Genomic DNA, 15,772 nt, shown 5'->3' on the forward strand with positions numbered 1-15,772 from the left:
AAGTTTAATGTTGCTTAAAAGATTATTGCGAAAACATCTGCCATAGAATGCTTAAAGGGTCATAATAGTCGAAAAATTATAAAAAAGTAATTAATTAGAGCATGTAATTTTAAAACAATCAACTCTACACTATTATTACTACACATCGTTCTAGCGCACTCATTACTCTGAATGGATATCACGGCCGCACAAAATAGTGTTGAGATTACAAGTTGAAAGTTTTGGGTTGCGATGAAGTGAAAGCCCAAATAGCGCTAGAATTAGTAAGTAAAGTGTAAAAAAAACAAAACCTAAAGCATATCAAAATGAGCTATTACACTGATATATACACAATTTAATAAAACATATAACAGTTATATTGATAAAAAGGATTGAAAAGGGATATGGCAAGGCATTTGACTGGAAAGGGCTCCAATGTATGTATATATACAGGTATAAATTCCCAAATCTGGAATTCCAAAATACAAACTTATTCTGAAATCCAAACTTCTAAATTATTATTTAAAAATTATTTTTTTTATCAAAAATTACTATTTTTCCCTGCCTGCAAGTCACAATTTTCTCTGCCTGTGTCTTTGAGTTATTTTTATTTTTTTGTGTTTTAAAATGCAAATAATAGTTAATATTTATTTCAAACAACAAATTTTACCATTCTAAATACAGTACTGTGCTATCTTTCTGATGGTGCTATGTATACTAAAGTATTAAAAATGATATAAAACTACCTTTAGCTTTCATGTATAAGCTGTATTATGACATATACATATAGCCTAGATGACATAAGGCATTGTTGTTTACACTTGTTCCCTCCCCTCTCCAAACTGTCGCATTTTAAAGATACAAACATTCCAAAATCGAAACCTCTATTTCTGTTTAAACGGAGTGATAGCAAAAATGCTAAAAAGTCACCAGTACTTAGTGCAAGTTTTTCTTCCAAATTCCGGGTAGAGAAAGGGTTAAGCTAAATGAACCAATATTATATATGGGCTGATGCTCTATCTGGTAGTTATCACCCCTTAAAACAATAACTTATTTAACTTACACTTTATAACAATAAATACACGGACACAGAGAGCTGGGTATAAGACCATATCATTGTCATGTTTATTTAACATTTAAATAAACCTGACTGCAACTGAAGTCATAACTATAGCATATTAATTGTGGCAGCATTTGAGGACTAGTAAATTAATAACAATAGCTCCATATGACTAGAGGTCGCAGCAAGGTGTTATGGAATTGCAAAGTGAAAAGGGGGCCGCAAAACGAGGCTCCACCCCATTCCGTCTATGAGGCGCAAACGTCCTAAAGGATCTTCAGCCAGCAGACCCGCGGGGCGGGGCCCCCCCAGGTCACGACTGTGGGACATCTGCCCCGCCCATTAGCCCGACTGGCACCCCTACAGACTCTGCCCTCAGGTATTTATGGCCACGACCTCCCTCTTCTAGGAGATAAAAATTGGCATTTTGCTTCAACCTGTAAGGCACTGAGAGGAATTTCCACTACGAAGCACCAAAATTACCGCCAAGGTCTTACATCGATTAGGCCAACTAACCCTATCCCTGCCTTCAGCCTACTAAACCAGCAACCACTAGGAAGCCATCTGCCTTAATGATGCCATTGAGCTGTTAGCACTACAGCCAACAAGAGAAAGGGGTTTGGGAGGGAGGGAAACTTTCTCCGTTGAAAATCCCAGGAAGAAGAGGCAGGATTCTTCTAGAACTACTCTTATAACTGGTGAGTCTAAGACCTGCCCTTACTTTGCAACATTGTTGCTAGCACACTAAACCAGCGATTTTCACTACCTTGTAATGCACAGGCCCTTAACTCCGTTACAGGAGACCTTGCTACCTTACACTCCCCTTATAGTGTTGGTTTTGTGTAATTTTGCACAAATTATCATTAAAATATATTACATTTAATTATGCAATTAATTTGTGCTTTGGTTATCTTAGGTATCATTTATAAATAACAGAAAATGAGTATTAATATGCCCCCTCCCGCTTCATAATGCTACATGGCTGGCAACATTTTCTATAGAGAATACTGTATAATGTAAAGGATTAATTCCCTAATTTATGAGTAAAACATATATTTTACAGAATATATTTGGAAAATGTACTCTAGAAAAAAAGGTATTTAATCCAGTGTATCTGACAGCAAGACATACATTATTATTATATCTGTGAAGTCATTTGTCTGTTCCATTGTAGGATCTTTGGTTCATTTCAGGTTGTTTTGCCCCAAGGTCTAGTCTTGTTTTAACTTGCAATATTTGTAGTTTCTGAGATTGCATCCGTCTACTGCACAACTCCCTTTTAGTTCTGTTTGCTATAGATTAAGATACGCAGCTGGAATGTTTATTTTCTGGATAGATTGTTGTTTCTTGGCTCTTTCTTTAGAATAACTGTTCAGTCTAACTAGGGCACATTATATCTAAACGAGGGAATCTGTTTTTAATTGTTTATATGCCTCATGTCATATATTGTGTGTGTATGTATGATATATATATATATATATATATATATATATATATATATATATATATATATATATATATATATATATATATATATATATAGTCTAAATATAAATGTAAGTACAGTTTAAATAAGATGTGTGATATTGCTAAATTTGGTAATTGGCCAGCCACAGTATCTGCCACCTGTTCAAACATCTGGGTCACAGGTTCAAATCCTGACGGGGCCAACAAGCCTTCAATTCCTTTGATAACGTTAAATCACATATACCATTAAGCTGAGTAATAAAACTATTATTTATCACCTGCCTATTATTAGTTGAAAAGACCATATGCTAATCCCTTAGAATATTCTAATATTTTACTTTTATTTTCTGTTAGAAACAGTGACAGGTAAAATCCCAGGAATACATAAAATGAAAATGTTTGTCTATAGCAGATATATAAATGATAATTGTACAGATAAAGGTAGCCTGATTTGATTGTGGTATTAAGTTACAAGATAATGTTGTGTGATTGGAATAAATTGAAAGGTTGTTGGGCTGTCAAGCTGGGTGATATCCCTCAAGACTCTCTTTTTTAAGTTCTGTTACAGATAACGTATGCAGTTACTCGTTATGGCCTTTGAGAGTGTAAAAAAAACAGAGAGAAAACACATTAGTATAATCAACAATGTTTTTGAGATTTTGTCCATTAAAATACATTTTATGTTCTAGATAACATAGACTTTACCTTTTCTGAGATTATGGCAATAGTAGTGCATAGAATTACCTCCCTCTGTCCTCATTTATAGAATTCTCTTTATCCCTGTAAAGCTTTAATGAGGTTTATTTGCCTTTTTGGACCTATGACTCCTGCAGCATACTAGTGGTAAGGCCTAGTTTTAGCATTGGTTTGTGAGATGTGTGAGTTTATATTCTACAAACTGTGTGTTGTAGTCATTTCTGACATTCATAGGGTTAACAAGGATTTGTTCTCTTGGAATTTTACTGTGGTTTTAAAAGCAACAATTTAATTGCACTATCAATATTTACTGCTATCTGTTCTATCAATATGTATAATGCTGTTTACTGAGACATTCTGTGTGGTCTACACTATTGAATAGTAGCTTGTACAAATTGTGAGGTAGGAACCCCTAACTGACTGAAGACGGATTTTTGCAAGCCTGTGTCTTAAGCACTAGGCAAGAAAATAGAGGGGCGCCTCATGTGTGTATCAGTATATTCCAAAAATAACACAAAGTAGACGTTGGAATGGTACTCACATTTGCGTGGAGCACCCTTATGTGCTGGTAGAAGCAGGCTGATAGATTAGAGCGTATCAGCTCACCCTCTCCCGAAGTCTGCAGTGTGTCCAAGTTGTCACAGGTTCCCAGCAAGGAGGGGTATAGATTGATACCCAAAGTATTGCTAGTACCAACAAGGTTACTATAAGCTGTAACATAGTAGATAAGGTTTAAAAAAGACCGAAGCCCATCGAGTTCAACCTATACAAATCTAAAATACTTACAAAAAGCTCCAGTTAAGCTTAAAGGATTCCAAAACTTTTTTTTTTTTGTAGAACCGGAATACAAATTTCACATAGCAATCAATATCATATCATTAATCACCTACTTTTACACTCCAATGAATCAGCAATACATTTTAAAATATCATTTTTATTTTCGATGATTACCTCACTCAATCCAACCCTCAAATATGGGCTGTACAAGAGGAAAAGCAATCTCCAATCAGATGCCGATTTTATGCATATGATTATGTAATAATTTATTCCCACTGTGCATGCGTACTCCGATCATGAACCTCACGCAAGCGCATATCCAGCCCTTGATGCCGAGATTACCCACATAATGGCAATGGAATCTCGCAAGTGATGTAAAGGATGACGGTTCAGAAGGCTAGCGCATGCGCATTGCGGCAATCTTCCGCCATTTTCAGAACCTGGGTAATCTGTGTATTCGCCTAGGGCAACTCATATCCGGTGGTGGGAGGTAGCGCATGCGCATTGCGGCAATCTTCCGCCATTTTCATAACCTGGGTTATCAGTGTGGATTCGCCTAGGGCAACGCAAACCCGGCGGTGGGTTTAGAAATTGACTAATTTTAATAATATGATTACTACTAAATGGTAGAAATTTGAAACGGAATGCAAATTACAAACTGCTATAAAATGTATTCATTTTGAGATTACTGATAACCTTTTTGGGGGGTTTAGTGTCCCTTTAAATAAACCCACTAAAAGGTGACCCATTTAATACTAGCAATCATATCCATGAATTTTGTTTATATACAGAAATGTATCCAGACTATTTTTAAATGTATCTAGGGTATTGGCATTTACTACCACCTTTGGTAATGAGTTTCACAATTTTATTGTCTCCTTTCCCCCAACCTTAAATTGCGACCTCTTGTAAGAAACAATTTTCTTTGAATAAACAGAGCTTCTACCATCTCTGTATATGGGCCTTGAATATATTTATATAAAGTAATCATGTCACCTCTCAAGCGCCTTTTTTCTAAAGAAAACAGACCCAGTTTGACTAGCCTCTCCTCATAGGTTAAATTCTCCAATCCCCTTATTAGCGTTGTGGCCCCTCTCGGAACTTTTTCTAGTTCTGCAATATCTTTTTTTGTACATAAGATAAATTTGCCAAACTGCTAAAAGTTAAAAAAATATTAAATTAAAAAACGGTATAGGGGAGTAGTATGATGTCCCCTAAGGATAAGCAACGTGTTTCTCGGCTCTCGTACTTGGCCATTTCATCAGGCATCATTTCATTGTTTCATTTTGAGCACTATGTGGCAGCAGTGTTTGCAGCAGTACTTGAGACACATACAAACTACTAGTATGAACTAAAGGAAAATAACTAAATTTCAACAAAAAAAAAGCACAGGGGCGAGTGTAAATCTGACTCAAGGCAGTATAATTTAATAACATCAAACTTGATAAAAACAATAGGTAATATGTGTAATAGAACAATAAAGAGCACATTACCAGATTGAAGTCTATATACTTGTTGCATGTGGGTCCCAGCCGCTTCAGCTTTTTCTCGGCTCACATGCCGCCAAGAGACTACTGTAAAACTAAAGTATACAGGGTGGGTAAAAAGTAAGTATACAGTACTGATCAAGTCATGGTATTTTATTTTTCATTATTTCTTTTCACCTTGACCTCCTTAAAGGGACATTATACACTAAGGGCGCGATCACATATACGGCGCAGGTTTCGGCGCAAGCGTGGGAACCCGCTTCGCCCGTAATTTCACTTCGCACATCGGGGTATTACATAAACCCCGCCGGCAGTTCATAAAGTGCCGTAAGTCGGATAAACTAGCAATGTCTAGAAATTAGCATAAATACAAATTTCTGGAGTTGCTAGTGACTTACGGCACTTTAGAAACTGCCGGCGCCTAAGAAAAGTAAATAAAATAACAAATCTCCCGTAAAAGTCTAACACGCCTCATAAAAAATAAGCCTGACACGTAAAACCCCTATATCCGCAATCCCCCCCTCTCATTACTAATATTAAATGTATTAACCCCTAGACCGACAACCCCCCACAACGCAATGTGCCTATTTAAACTGTTAACCCCATATCCGCCATCAAATCCACACCGCAAGTAATAACTAAATTATTAACCCCTAAACCGCCATAGCCCACAACGCAATTAACCTATTCAAGTATTAACCCCTAAACTGCCATAGCCCACATAGCCTATTAAATGTATTAACCCCTAATCTGCCGCCGCCAACGTCACCACCACTATAATAAAGTTATTAACCCCTAAACCTAAGTCTAACCCTAACCCTAACACCCTCCTAACTTAAATATTATTTAAATAAATCTAAATAAATGTACTATTATTAACTAAATTATTCCTATTTAAAACTAAATACCTATAAAATAAACCCTAAGATAGCTACAATATAATTAATAATTACATTGTAGCTATTTTAGGATTTATTTTTATTTTACAAGCAACTTTGTATTTATTTTAACTATTTAATAGCTACCTAGTTAAAATAAATACAAATTTACCTGTAAAATAAATCCTAACCTAAGTTACAATTGCACCTAACACTACACTATCATTAAATAAATTAAATTAATTAACTACAATTACCTAAAATTAAATACAATAAAATAAAATAAACTAAAGTGCAAAAAAAACAAAACACTAAATTACAGTAAATAAAATTTTTTTACAAGAAGTTTAAACTAATTACACCTAATCTAAGCCCCCTAACAAAATAAAAAAGCCCCTCAAAATAATAAATTTCCCTACCCTATACTAAATTACAAATAGCCCTTAAAAGGGCTTTTTGCGGGGCATTGCCCCAAAGTAGTCAGCTCTTTTACCTGTAAAAAAATAAATACAACCCCCCAACATTAAAACCCACCACCCACACACCCAACCCTACTCTAAAACCCACCCAATCCCCCCTTAAAAAAACCTAACACTACCCCCTTGAAGATCTCCCTACCTTGAGCCGTCTCGGATTGAACTTGAGCCAATCGGATTGAACTTCAATCCGATTGGCTGATTGCATCAGCCAATAGGATTTTTCCTACCTTAATTCCGATTGGCTGAATTCTATCAGCCAATCGGAATTGAAGGGACGCCATCTTGGATGATGTCATTTAAAGGAACCTTCATTCTTCAGTCACCGTCGGATGGAAGAGGATGCTCCGCGTCGGATGTCTTCAAGATGGACCCGCTCCGCTCCGGATGGAAGAAGATTGAAGATGCCGCCTGGATGAACACTTTTGCCGGTCTGGATATCCTCTTCTGGCCGGATCGGATGAAGACTTCTGCCCCTCTGGAGGTCCACTTGTGCCCGGCTGGGTGAAGACGGCTCAAGGTAGGGAGATCTTCAAGGGAGTAGTGTTAGGTTATTTTAAGGGGGGATTGAGTGGGTTTTAGAGTAGGGTTGGGTGTGTGGTGGTGGGTTTTAATGTTGGGGGGTTGTATTTCTTTTTTTACAGGTAAAAGAGCTGATTACTTTGGAGCAATGCCCCGCAAAAAGCCCTTTTAAGGGCTATTGTAATTTAGCATAGGGTAGGGAAATTTATTATTTTAGGGGGCTTAGATTAGGTGTAATTAGTTTAAACTTCATGTAATTTTTTTATTTTCTGTAATTTAGTGATTGTTTGTTTTTGTACTTTATTTTATTTATTTGTATTTAATTTTAGGTCATTGTAGTTAATTAATTTAATTTATTTAATGATAGTGTAGTGTTAGGTGTAATTGTAACTTAGGTTAGGATTTATTTTACAGGTAAATTTGTATTTATTTTAACTAGGTAGCTATTAAATAGTTAATAAATATTTAATAACTATTGTATCTAGTTAAAATAAATACATAGTTGCCTGTAAAATAAAAATAAATCCTAAAATAGCTACAATGTAATTATTAATTATATTGTAGCTATCTTAGGGTTTATTTTATAGGTAAGTATTTAGTTTTAAATAGGAATAATTAAGTTAATAATAGTAAATTTATTTAGATTTATTTAAATAATATTTAAGTTAGGGGGGGTGTTAGGGTAAGGGTTAGACTTAGGTTTAGGGGTTAATAACTTTATTATAGTGGTGGCGACGTTGGCGGCGGCAGATTAGGGGTTAATACATTTAATAGGCTATGTGGGCTATGGCGGTTTAGGGGTTAATACTTGAATAGGTTTATTGCATTGTGGGTTAATGGCGGATTAAGGGTTAATAGTTTTAAGAGGTAGTTTGCGTTGTTGGGGTTGGCAGATTTAGGGGTTAATAATTTAGTTATTACTTGCGGTGTGGGTTTGATGGCGGTTTAGGGGTTAATAGACTTTATTAGTTATTGCGGTGGGGGATTGCTGTTGACAGGTAGATAGACATTGCGCATGCGTTAGATGTTATTTTAGTTTTGCAGGTGCTCCCATACTCGCAAGGCCTGCTATGGCTGCCTTTTATGGCGAGGTAAAAATGTAGTAAGATTTCTCTATTTTCGCCACGTAAGGCCTTGCGCTGGATATTGGATACCGATTTACGACGTGGTCCCATGTTAGCCTATGGGAGTAATAATTGCGAGCGCGGGTAAAATATACCTGCGTAACTTGTATGCTACGCCTAATATGTAATACCAAAATAGCGTAAAAACTGGCGTTGCCGGCTTTTGCGGGCGAAGCTGCATATGTAATGGGGCCGTAGATTTCTCTTTGCATAAATGTTTTTTGTTTTTTAAATGTATAGTTTTGTTTATTCTTAAATAACATTGCTCTGATTTTCAGACTCCTAACCAAGCCCCAAAGTTTTAAAGTATACTGATGTATACCAACTCCAGCTTGCTTCTGTTTGTGTAAAGAGTCTTTTCATATGCAGAGGAAGGGGAAGGGGGAGAGTGTCTGTTTTTTGTTTGCTATACACCCTCTTTCAGTGGGTTTTCCTGCTAATCTTTTTAACAGAGCTAAACTGGGAGCTTCTAAGTAATTTTGTAATGGTTTTATACTGGATTTTTATATCAGTATCTGTGCATAGTCTTCTTTATAGTAGTGTCTATTACATGCAGTTATATGAAAATTGGTGTATACTGTCCCTTTAAGTTGTATTTGTGCCCTCTCCTATGCTTTTTTGTTCATGGTGAAATAGGAGACCACCTTAGGAGAACTGCATTGAACCCCACGCATTTATTGAATTAAAAAATATTTATCTAAGCAATCCTCATATTCAGCCTTTCTCGCATGTTAACTAAGACAAACAGTGCAAATTAGCCCTTCTGCTGCATTTGTTAGTGACACTTTTAACACGTTGCTAACTTCAGGGCTTCAGCTATCGCTACCAAGCTAGATTCTCCCCATAGACTTCAATGGAGAGCACAATCTGGAACTCGCACACTAAACTGTCACCCCGTTAGACCTACTTCGCTAACCAGAAGGTAGCTATAAATATGTAATATGTTATATGTATACATGTATATATGTGCATACATGTGTTTATATGATATATATATATATATATATATATATATATATATATATATATATATATATATATATATATATATATATATATATATATATATATATATATATATATATTCCCTTTTAAGTCACAAACTTTTCTGCCTGAATCTTTTACCTTTCTGATTACAGAACTGTACTATTTTTGTGATTATACTATGTAAACAAAAGTAATACAAATGAAATAAAACTACCTTTAGGTTGTGTATGTGTATACTGTATATACTGTATATACACACACACATATATACACTGTATATATATATATATATATATATATATATATATATATATATATATATATATATATATATATATATATATATATATAAATGTGTGTGTGTGTATAAAAACAAAAGGCAGGCACTAACTGGACTTTCCAAACTTCATACACTTTTATTTATATATACACAAAACCTTCTCTCCAGTATCAAACCTTTGTTTCTTAATATCAACTCTAACTATAAATTAAATATTTTTTTTCCATAGCATTTCCTTCAGGTCTCAAAAAGCAGTAAAGCAGTATTTTGGAAACTAGTGATTCATTTTAACCATAAAATTGTAATACAAGAGCATTATTTATTTTATGTAAATGGCTAGAGTCCATGAGCTAGTGACGTATGGGATATACATTCTTACCAGGAGGGGGCAAAGTTTCCCAAACCTCAAATGCCTATAAATACACCCCTCACCAAACAAATGCTTCAATTTTACAAACTTTGCCTCCTATGGAGGTGGTGAAGTAAGTTTGTGCTTAATCTCTTTCATTTCTTCTATTATAAGCTCTTCTAAACATTCTGAAGCCCAATTCCTCTCCAAGATCAGTGTTTGTCAGAGGGATGTGAAGCGAGTATTGCCTATTGATTTTATGGTTTCACTCATGGGAAATCTTTTCAAGGGTTCTCTGTTATCGGTCTTAGGGATTCATCTCCTACCTCCCTTTTCAGATCGACGATATACTCTTATATACCATTACATCTGCTGATAGTTTTCTGTACTGGTTTGGCTGTCTGCTATATGTGGATGGGTGTCTTTCGGTAAGTATGTATCATTATTTAAGACACTCTCAGCTATGTTTGGCGCTTTATGTAATAAAGATTTAAATATATGTATTTTACTTATATTTGCCATGAGTCAGGTCTATGTGTATTTCCCTTTGCAGTCTAACAGTTTTAGTATGGGAATCATATTTTAGGAAGTTATTTTTTACCTGGTTGTTTAGTCTTTTTTTTTTCCAGTTTGACTTGCTTTTCTTTATTTTCACAGTCAATCTAGGCTCGCGAGGGCATAATGCTATTATTTATTGCGTCATTTTTGGCACATTTTTGGCACATTTTTTTCCAAAAATTTCTATTTGCGTTGTGCGTCAGACTTGGCGCCAAACATTTTTATTTATTTTACCTCACTTCCTTTATGCTTTTGCTCTCTTTATATTATAGAGGGCTATGCTGTTTGCTTTTCTGCCTATTAGCATATGCATTTTTTCCCATTCCTGAAACTGCTATATGAGGAAATTGGATATTTGTTTAAATGTTATTTTTTCTTTCACATTTTTGCAAAGATGTCTCAGTCTGATCCTGCCTCAGAAGCTACTGTAGGAACCATGCTGCCTGAACACAGTTCTACCAAAGCTAAGTGTATCTGTATATAAGCAAGCTGAGATTATATCTCCGGCTATATTATGTAACAATTGTCATGATAAGCTTTTGCATGCCAATAATGTGTCTATTAGTACTAGTACAGCACCTGTTGTTCCCTCAACATCTAATGTACATGATATCCCTGTTGATATGAAAAATTATTTTGCTGATGCAATACAGAAGGCTATGTCTTCTATTCTACCTTCTAATAAATGTAAAAGGTCTTTCAAAACTTCACATAAGTCTGATGAAATTTGTATTGACCGACAACATACTGAAATATCCTTCTCTGATGACGATCTCTCTGGTTCAGAGGATCCTACTTCAGATTTTGAAATTGATAAATCTTCTTATCTTTTAAGATTGAATATATTTGTTCTTTATTGAAAGAAGTGTTGGTTACTTTGGATATTGAGGAGTCTGATCCTCTTGATAAAAAACCCAGTAAGCGTTTAAATTCTGTTTTTAAACCTCCTGTGATTACTCCTAAGGTTTTTTCTCTTCCAGATGCTGTTTCAGATGTGATTGCTAAGGAATGGTCTAAGCCTGGTGCTTCTTTAAATCCTTCTTCTTTTACCAGTGGCTAAATTGGAGTTTTGGGGAAAAGTCCCTAAGGTTGATGGGGCTATTTCTACTCTTGCCAAACATACTACTATTCCAATGGAAGATATTACTTTTAAGAATTCTTTAGATAGGCTGATTGATTCTTATCTAAGGAAAGCTTATTTACATTCTGGCTATATTCTCAGGCCTGCCATTTCTATGGCTGATGTTGCAGCTGCATCAACTTTTTGGTTGGATAGCTTAGCACATCAGGAAGCAGATCCTGATTTGTCTAGCATTATTTGTTTGCTTCAACATGCTAATCATTTTATCTGTGATGCTATTTTTGATATCACCCAGATTGATGTTAAATCCATGTCTTTAGCTATTTTAGCTAGAAGAGCTTTTTGACTTAAATCTTGGAATGCTGACTTGGTATCTAAATCTAGATTATTATCTCTATCTTTCCATGGTAATAATTTATTTGGTTCTCAGTTGGATTCTATTATTTCCACTATCACCAGGGGGAAGGGAGTTTATTTGCCTCAAGATAAAAAATGTAAGGGTAAATCTAATTTAATCTAAAGCTTCTAATCGTTTTCGTTCCTTTCGTCAGAATAGAGAACAGAAAACCACTCCTTCCCCTAAGGACTCTGGTTCCAATTGGAAGTCGTCTTCAAGTTGGAATAATTCCAAGCCTTTTAAAAAACCAAAGCCAGCACCTAAGTCTGCATGAAGGTGTGGCTCTCAATCCAGTTTAGCTGGTGGGGGCAGATTGAAATTGTTCCAAGACATTTGGGCAGATTCGGTTCAAAATCTGTGGATTCAGAGTCTCTCAAGGGTATCAAATACGTTTCAGAGTAAGACCTCCTGTGAGAAGATTCTTTCTCTCTCATGTTCCAACAAATCCTGTAAAAGCTCAGGCTTTTCTGAAGTGTGTTTCAGATCTGGAGCTTTCAGGGGTAATTATACCAGTTCCGCTTCAGGAACAGGGTCTGGGGTTTTATTCAAATCTATTCATTGTCCCAAAGAAACAAAATTCATTCAGACCAGTTCTGGATCTGAAGTTTTTGAATCATTTTGTAAGGGTCCCAACTTTCAAGATGGTGACTATAAGGACTATTCTACCTTTTATTCAGCAAGGTCATTACATGTCCACAATAGACTTACAGGACGCTTATATTTATATTCTGATTCATCCAGATCACTATTGGTTTCTGAGATTCTCTTTTCTAGACAAGCATTACCAATTTGTCACTCTTCCATTTGGTCTACTAAGGATTTCAGGAAGACTTCTAGTCTATTTGTTGTCTTTTCTGATTCTAGGAAAGGTCAGAAAGCCTCTGCCATTTATTTGTCATCTTGGTTAAAGCTTTTAATTCACAAGGCTTATTTGGAGGCGGGACAGTCTCCGCCTCAGAGAATTACAGCTCATTCTACTAGATCAGTTGCCACTTCGTGGGCTTTTAAGAATGAAGCTTCAGTTGATCAGATTTGCAAAACAGCAACTTGGTTTTCTTTGCATACATATACTAAATTTTAAAATTTTAATGTATTTGCTTCTTCTGAAGCAGTCTTTGGTAGAAAAGTTCTTCAGGCGCTTTCACAGTTTGATTCTTCTGTTTATAAGAACTTATTTTGTGGATTTAATTTCTCAGCGGAAATATCTGTTTTTATTTTGTCCCTCCCTCTCTAGTGACTCTTCTGTGGACTTCCACATCTTGGGTATTTTTTTTTGTATAAAAGCACAATATTATTTTCCAGTTCCTCTTTTTTACTCCTTTTACACCTCCTTACTTGGCTATACATTAAACTGAAGTATGTGTGTGGTGGGAGATGTATTTATAGGCATTTGAGGTTGGGAAACTTTGCCCTCTCCTGGTAGGAATGTATATCCCATACACCACTAGCTCATGGACTCTTGCCATTATGAAAGAAATGAATTTATCAGGTAAGTTCTTAAATTATGTTTTTTTGACTGATCACAAGATAATTTACAATCTGCTCCACTTGTAATCTTAACCTTAATGGGTTATTAATGTCCCTGGAAAACTGCTCAGTGTATGTTACCACCAATTTTTATTTTTTTTATTTTGACGTTTCTGTTATGTGTGTGCCAAATTAATTTTTTATGTGCTTGTGTGTGTTTACTAATACTGCTGATTGTTTCTTGTTTCAGCTATTTGTACAAGAATGAAATCCATTCCATTGACAGGCAAGCATTTAGAGGACTTGCCTCCCTAGAACAACTGTAAGTGTCCTTTCACTCTCTCTCATCTCTCTCTCATCTCACTATTATTTTAATCGTAGGTGCACAAACATGTATAACATTTTTGTTTTTGTCTTTTATGTCCATACGTAAGCTGTGACCTTATGCAAAATGTGTTCTATGGTCACATCTGTCGGTTTGCTTCTACATGTCTCTGTTGTATGTTCTGTTTTAATAATCAGTTCTGTTTTTTTATACAGTTTTTATACCGTTTTCTTTTTTTCTTATGTAGCCTATTTTTATAACTACTTCTTCTTTAAAAGGCGCATATAAAGAAATACAAATAATGACAAGTGTGAATAACATAAACTAATTTACCATTATCAGTTGTGCAACTCCTACTAATGCTCATTGGCAATAGCAGGCAGTAATCTATGAACCAATGAGCATTTACAGGAAGTACAAATTAACAGGAAGTATGTATTATTATTATTTATTTGTATAGCGCCACCAAATTCCGTAGCGCTGGGTACCAGCCTGTTAGCTTTAGCAGGAAGTGCCTATCACTTATACAACAAGCAATGGAAGTATTAAAAATAGCGTAAGTACTAGACAGTGTGCCCACGATGCCCTTAGGAAAAAACACACCCGCTCAGTAAGGCCAGGAGCAGCATTTTTCAAAATTGAATTTTCTAATAAAATATCTCTGCAATAGTTTGTTGTATAAAGTTGGCGCTAAGCTAATGTTATATAATTCTGCACTATGTGTTGTAGGTTTACTGCCCCTTTTAAAATGTATTTTAGGATTTTTAGCGCTTCCATCATTTGCTGTTTAAGGCATTTATTGTAGATCTTAGCTTACTAGATTTCTTATTGTTAGCTTTAACCTATGGAATAAGCACTAGGTCACTCTGGGGCCTATCTATCAAGCTCCGGATAGAGCTTGAGGCCCCGTGTTTCTGGCGAGCCTGCAAGCTCACCAGAAACACCAGTTATGAAGCAGCGGTCTAAAGACCGCTGCTCCATAACTTGTCCGCCTGCTCTGAGGGTTGATTGACACCCCCCTGCTGGCGGCCGATTGGCCGTGATTCTGCATCAAGCGACGTTGCACCAGCAGCTCTTGTGAGCTGCTGGTGCAATGCTGAATACGGAGAGCGTATTACTCTCCGTATTCAGCAAGGTCTGGCGGACCTGATCCGCACTGTCGGATCAGGTCCGCCAGACTTTGATAAATAGAGGCCTATGTGTTGTATTAGGAAGTGCCTATCAGCCAATAAGGATTTGTAAGAAGCAAATAACTGATATAGTTATTTTAGTAGAAAAATACATTTAAAAATATTTACTTCACATGTTTTTCATGCAAAAAAAGATATTCAACGTGTTTAGATGCCAATCTTTCATATGGATAACAGAAAATGAGTACAGTGTCCCTTTAATTTTTAGAGCTATATATCCTTTCCTTTGTTAGAGCGCACAGTGTATGTAATATAACACATTACTGTTTGCTAACCCAGGAATAGATACTTGTTGACCACCACAAATAATTTACCTAGATGTGCAGATTAACTAAAATCTGTGTGTAGTCAAAATTACACTTACATGATTGAGACAGAGCATGTAAATTTAAAGGGCCATAATACCCAAATGTTTAAACACTTGAAAGTGATGCAGTATAGCTGTAAAAAGCTGACTAGAAAATATCACCTGAACATTTCTATGTAAAAAAGAATGATATTTTATCCCAAAAGTTCCACAGTAGCCACCTCCCATTGTAAAGGATTTCTAAGCAGCAAATCAGTATGTCTGTCCTGGGACAGCTTAGGGGATGAGCCTCGTGCACTCTCATATTATTTCCCTATTCAGGTTAAAGGAAGTTTACTTTGAAATCTCATGAGAGTTTAGTCAAA

At 35.7% G+C, this 15,772-nt stretch overlaps 1 protein-coding gene across 2 annotated transcripts in view; it reads left to right on the plus strand.

Annotated features, from left to right (window-relative positions):
• Positions 1–15,772, plus strand: part of PXDN (peroxidasin) — a 315,380-nt gene that overhangs the window by 144,732 nt on the left and 154,876 nt on the right. Inside the window, exon 4 of one of the 2 annotated variants that reach the window (XM_053709731.1) lies at positions 13,836–13,907. The exons of the other annotated variant lie outside the window; for it this stretch is intronic. Within the exon in view, the coding sequence (XP_053565706.1) occupies positions 13,836–13,907 (72 nt within the window). The remainder of the gene's footprint in view (positions 1–13,835; positions 13,908–15,772) is intronic. 2 annotated transcript variants of the gene reach the window in all.

This window comes from Bombina bombina, chromosome 4 (genome assembly GCF_027579735.1).
Source record: "Bombina bombina isolate aBomBom1 chromosome 4, aBomBom1.pri, whole genome shotgun sequence".
Lineage (NCBI taxonomy): Eukaryota > Metazoa > Chordata > Amphibia > Anura > Bombinatoridae > Bombina > Bombina bombina.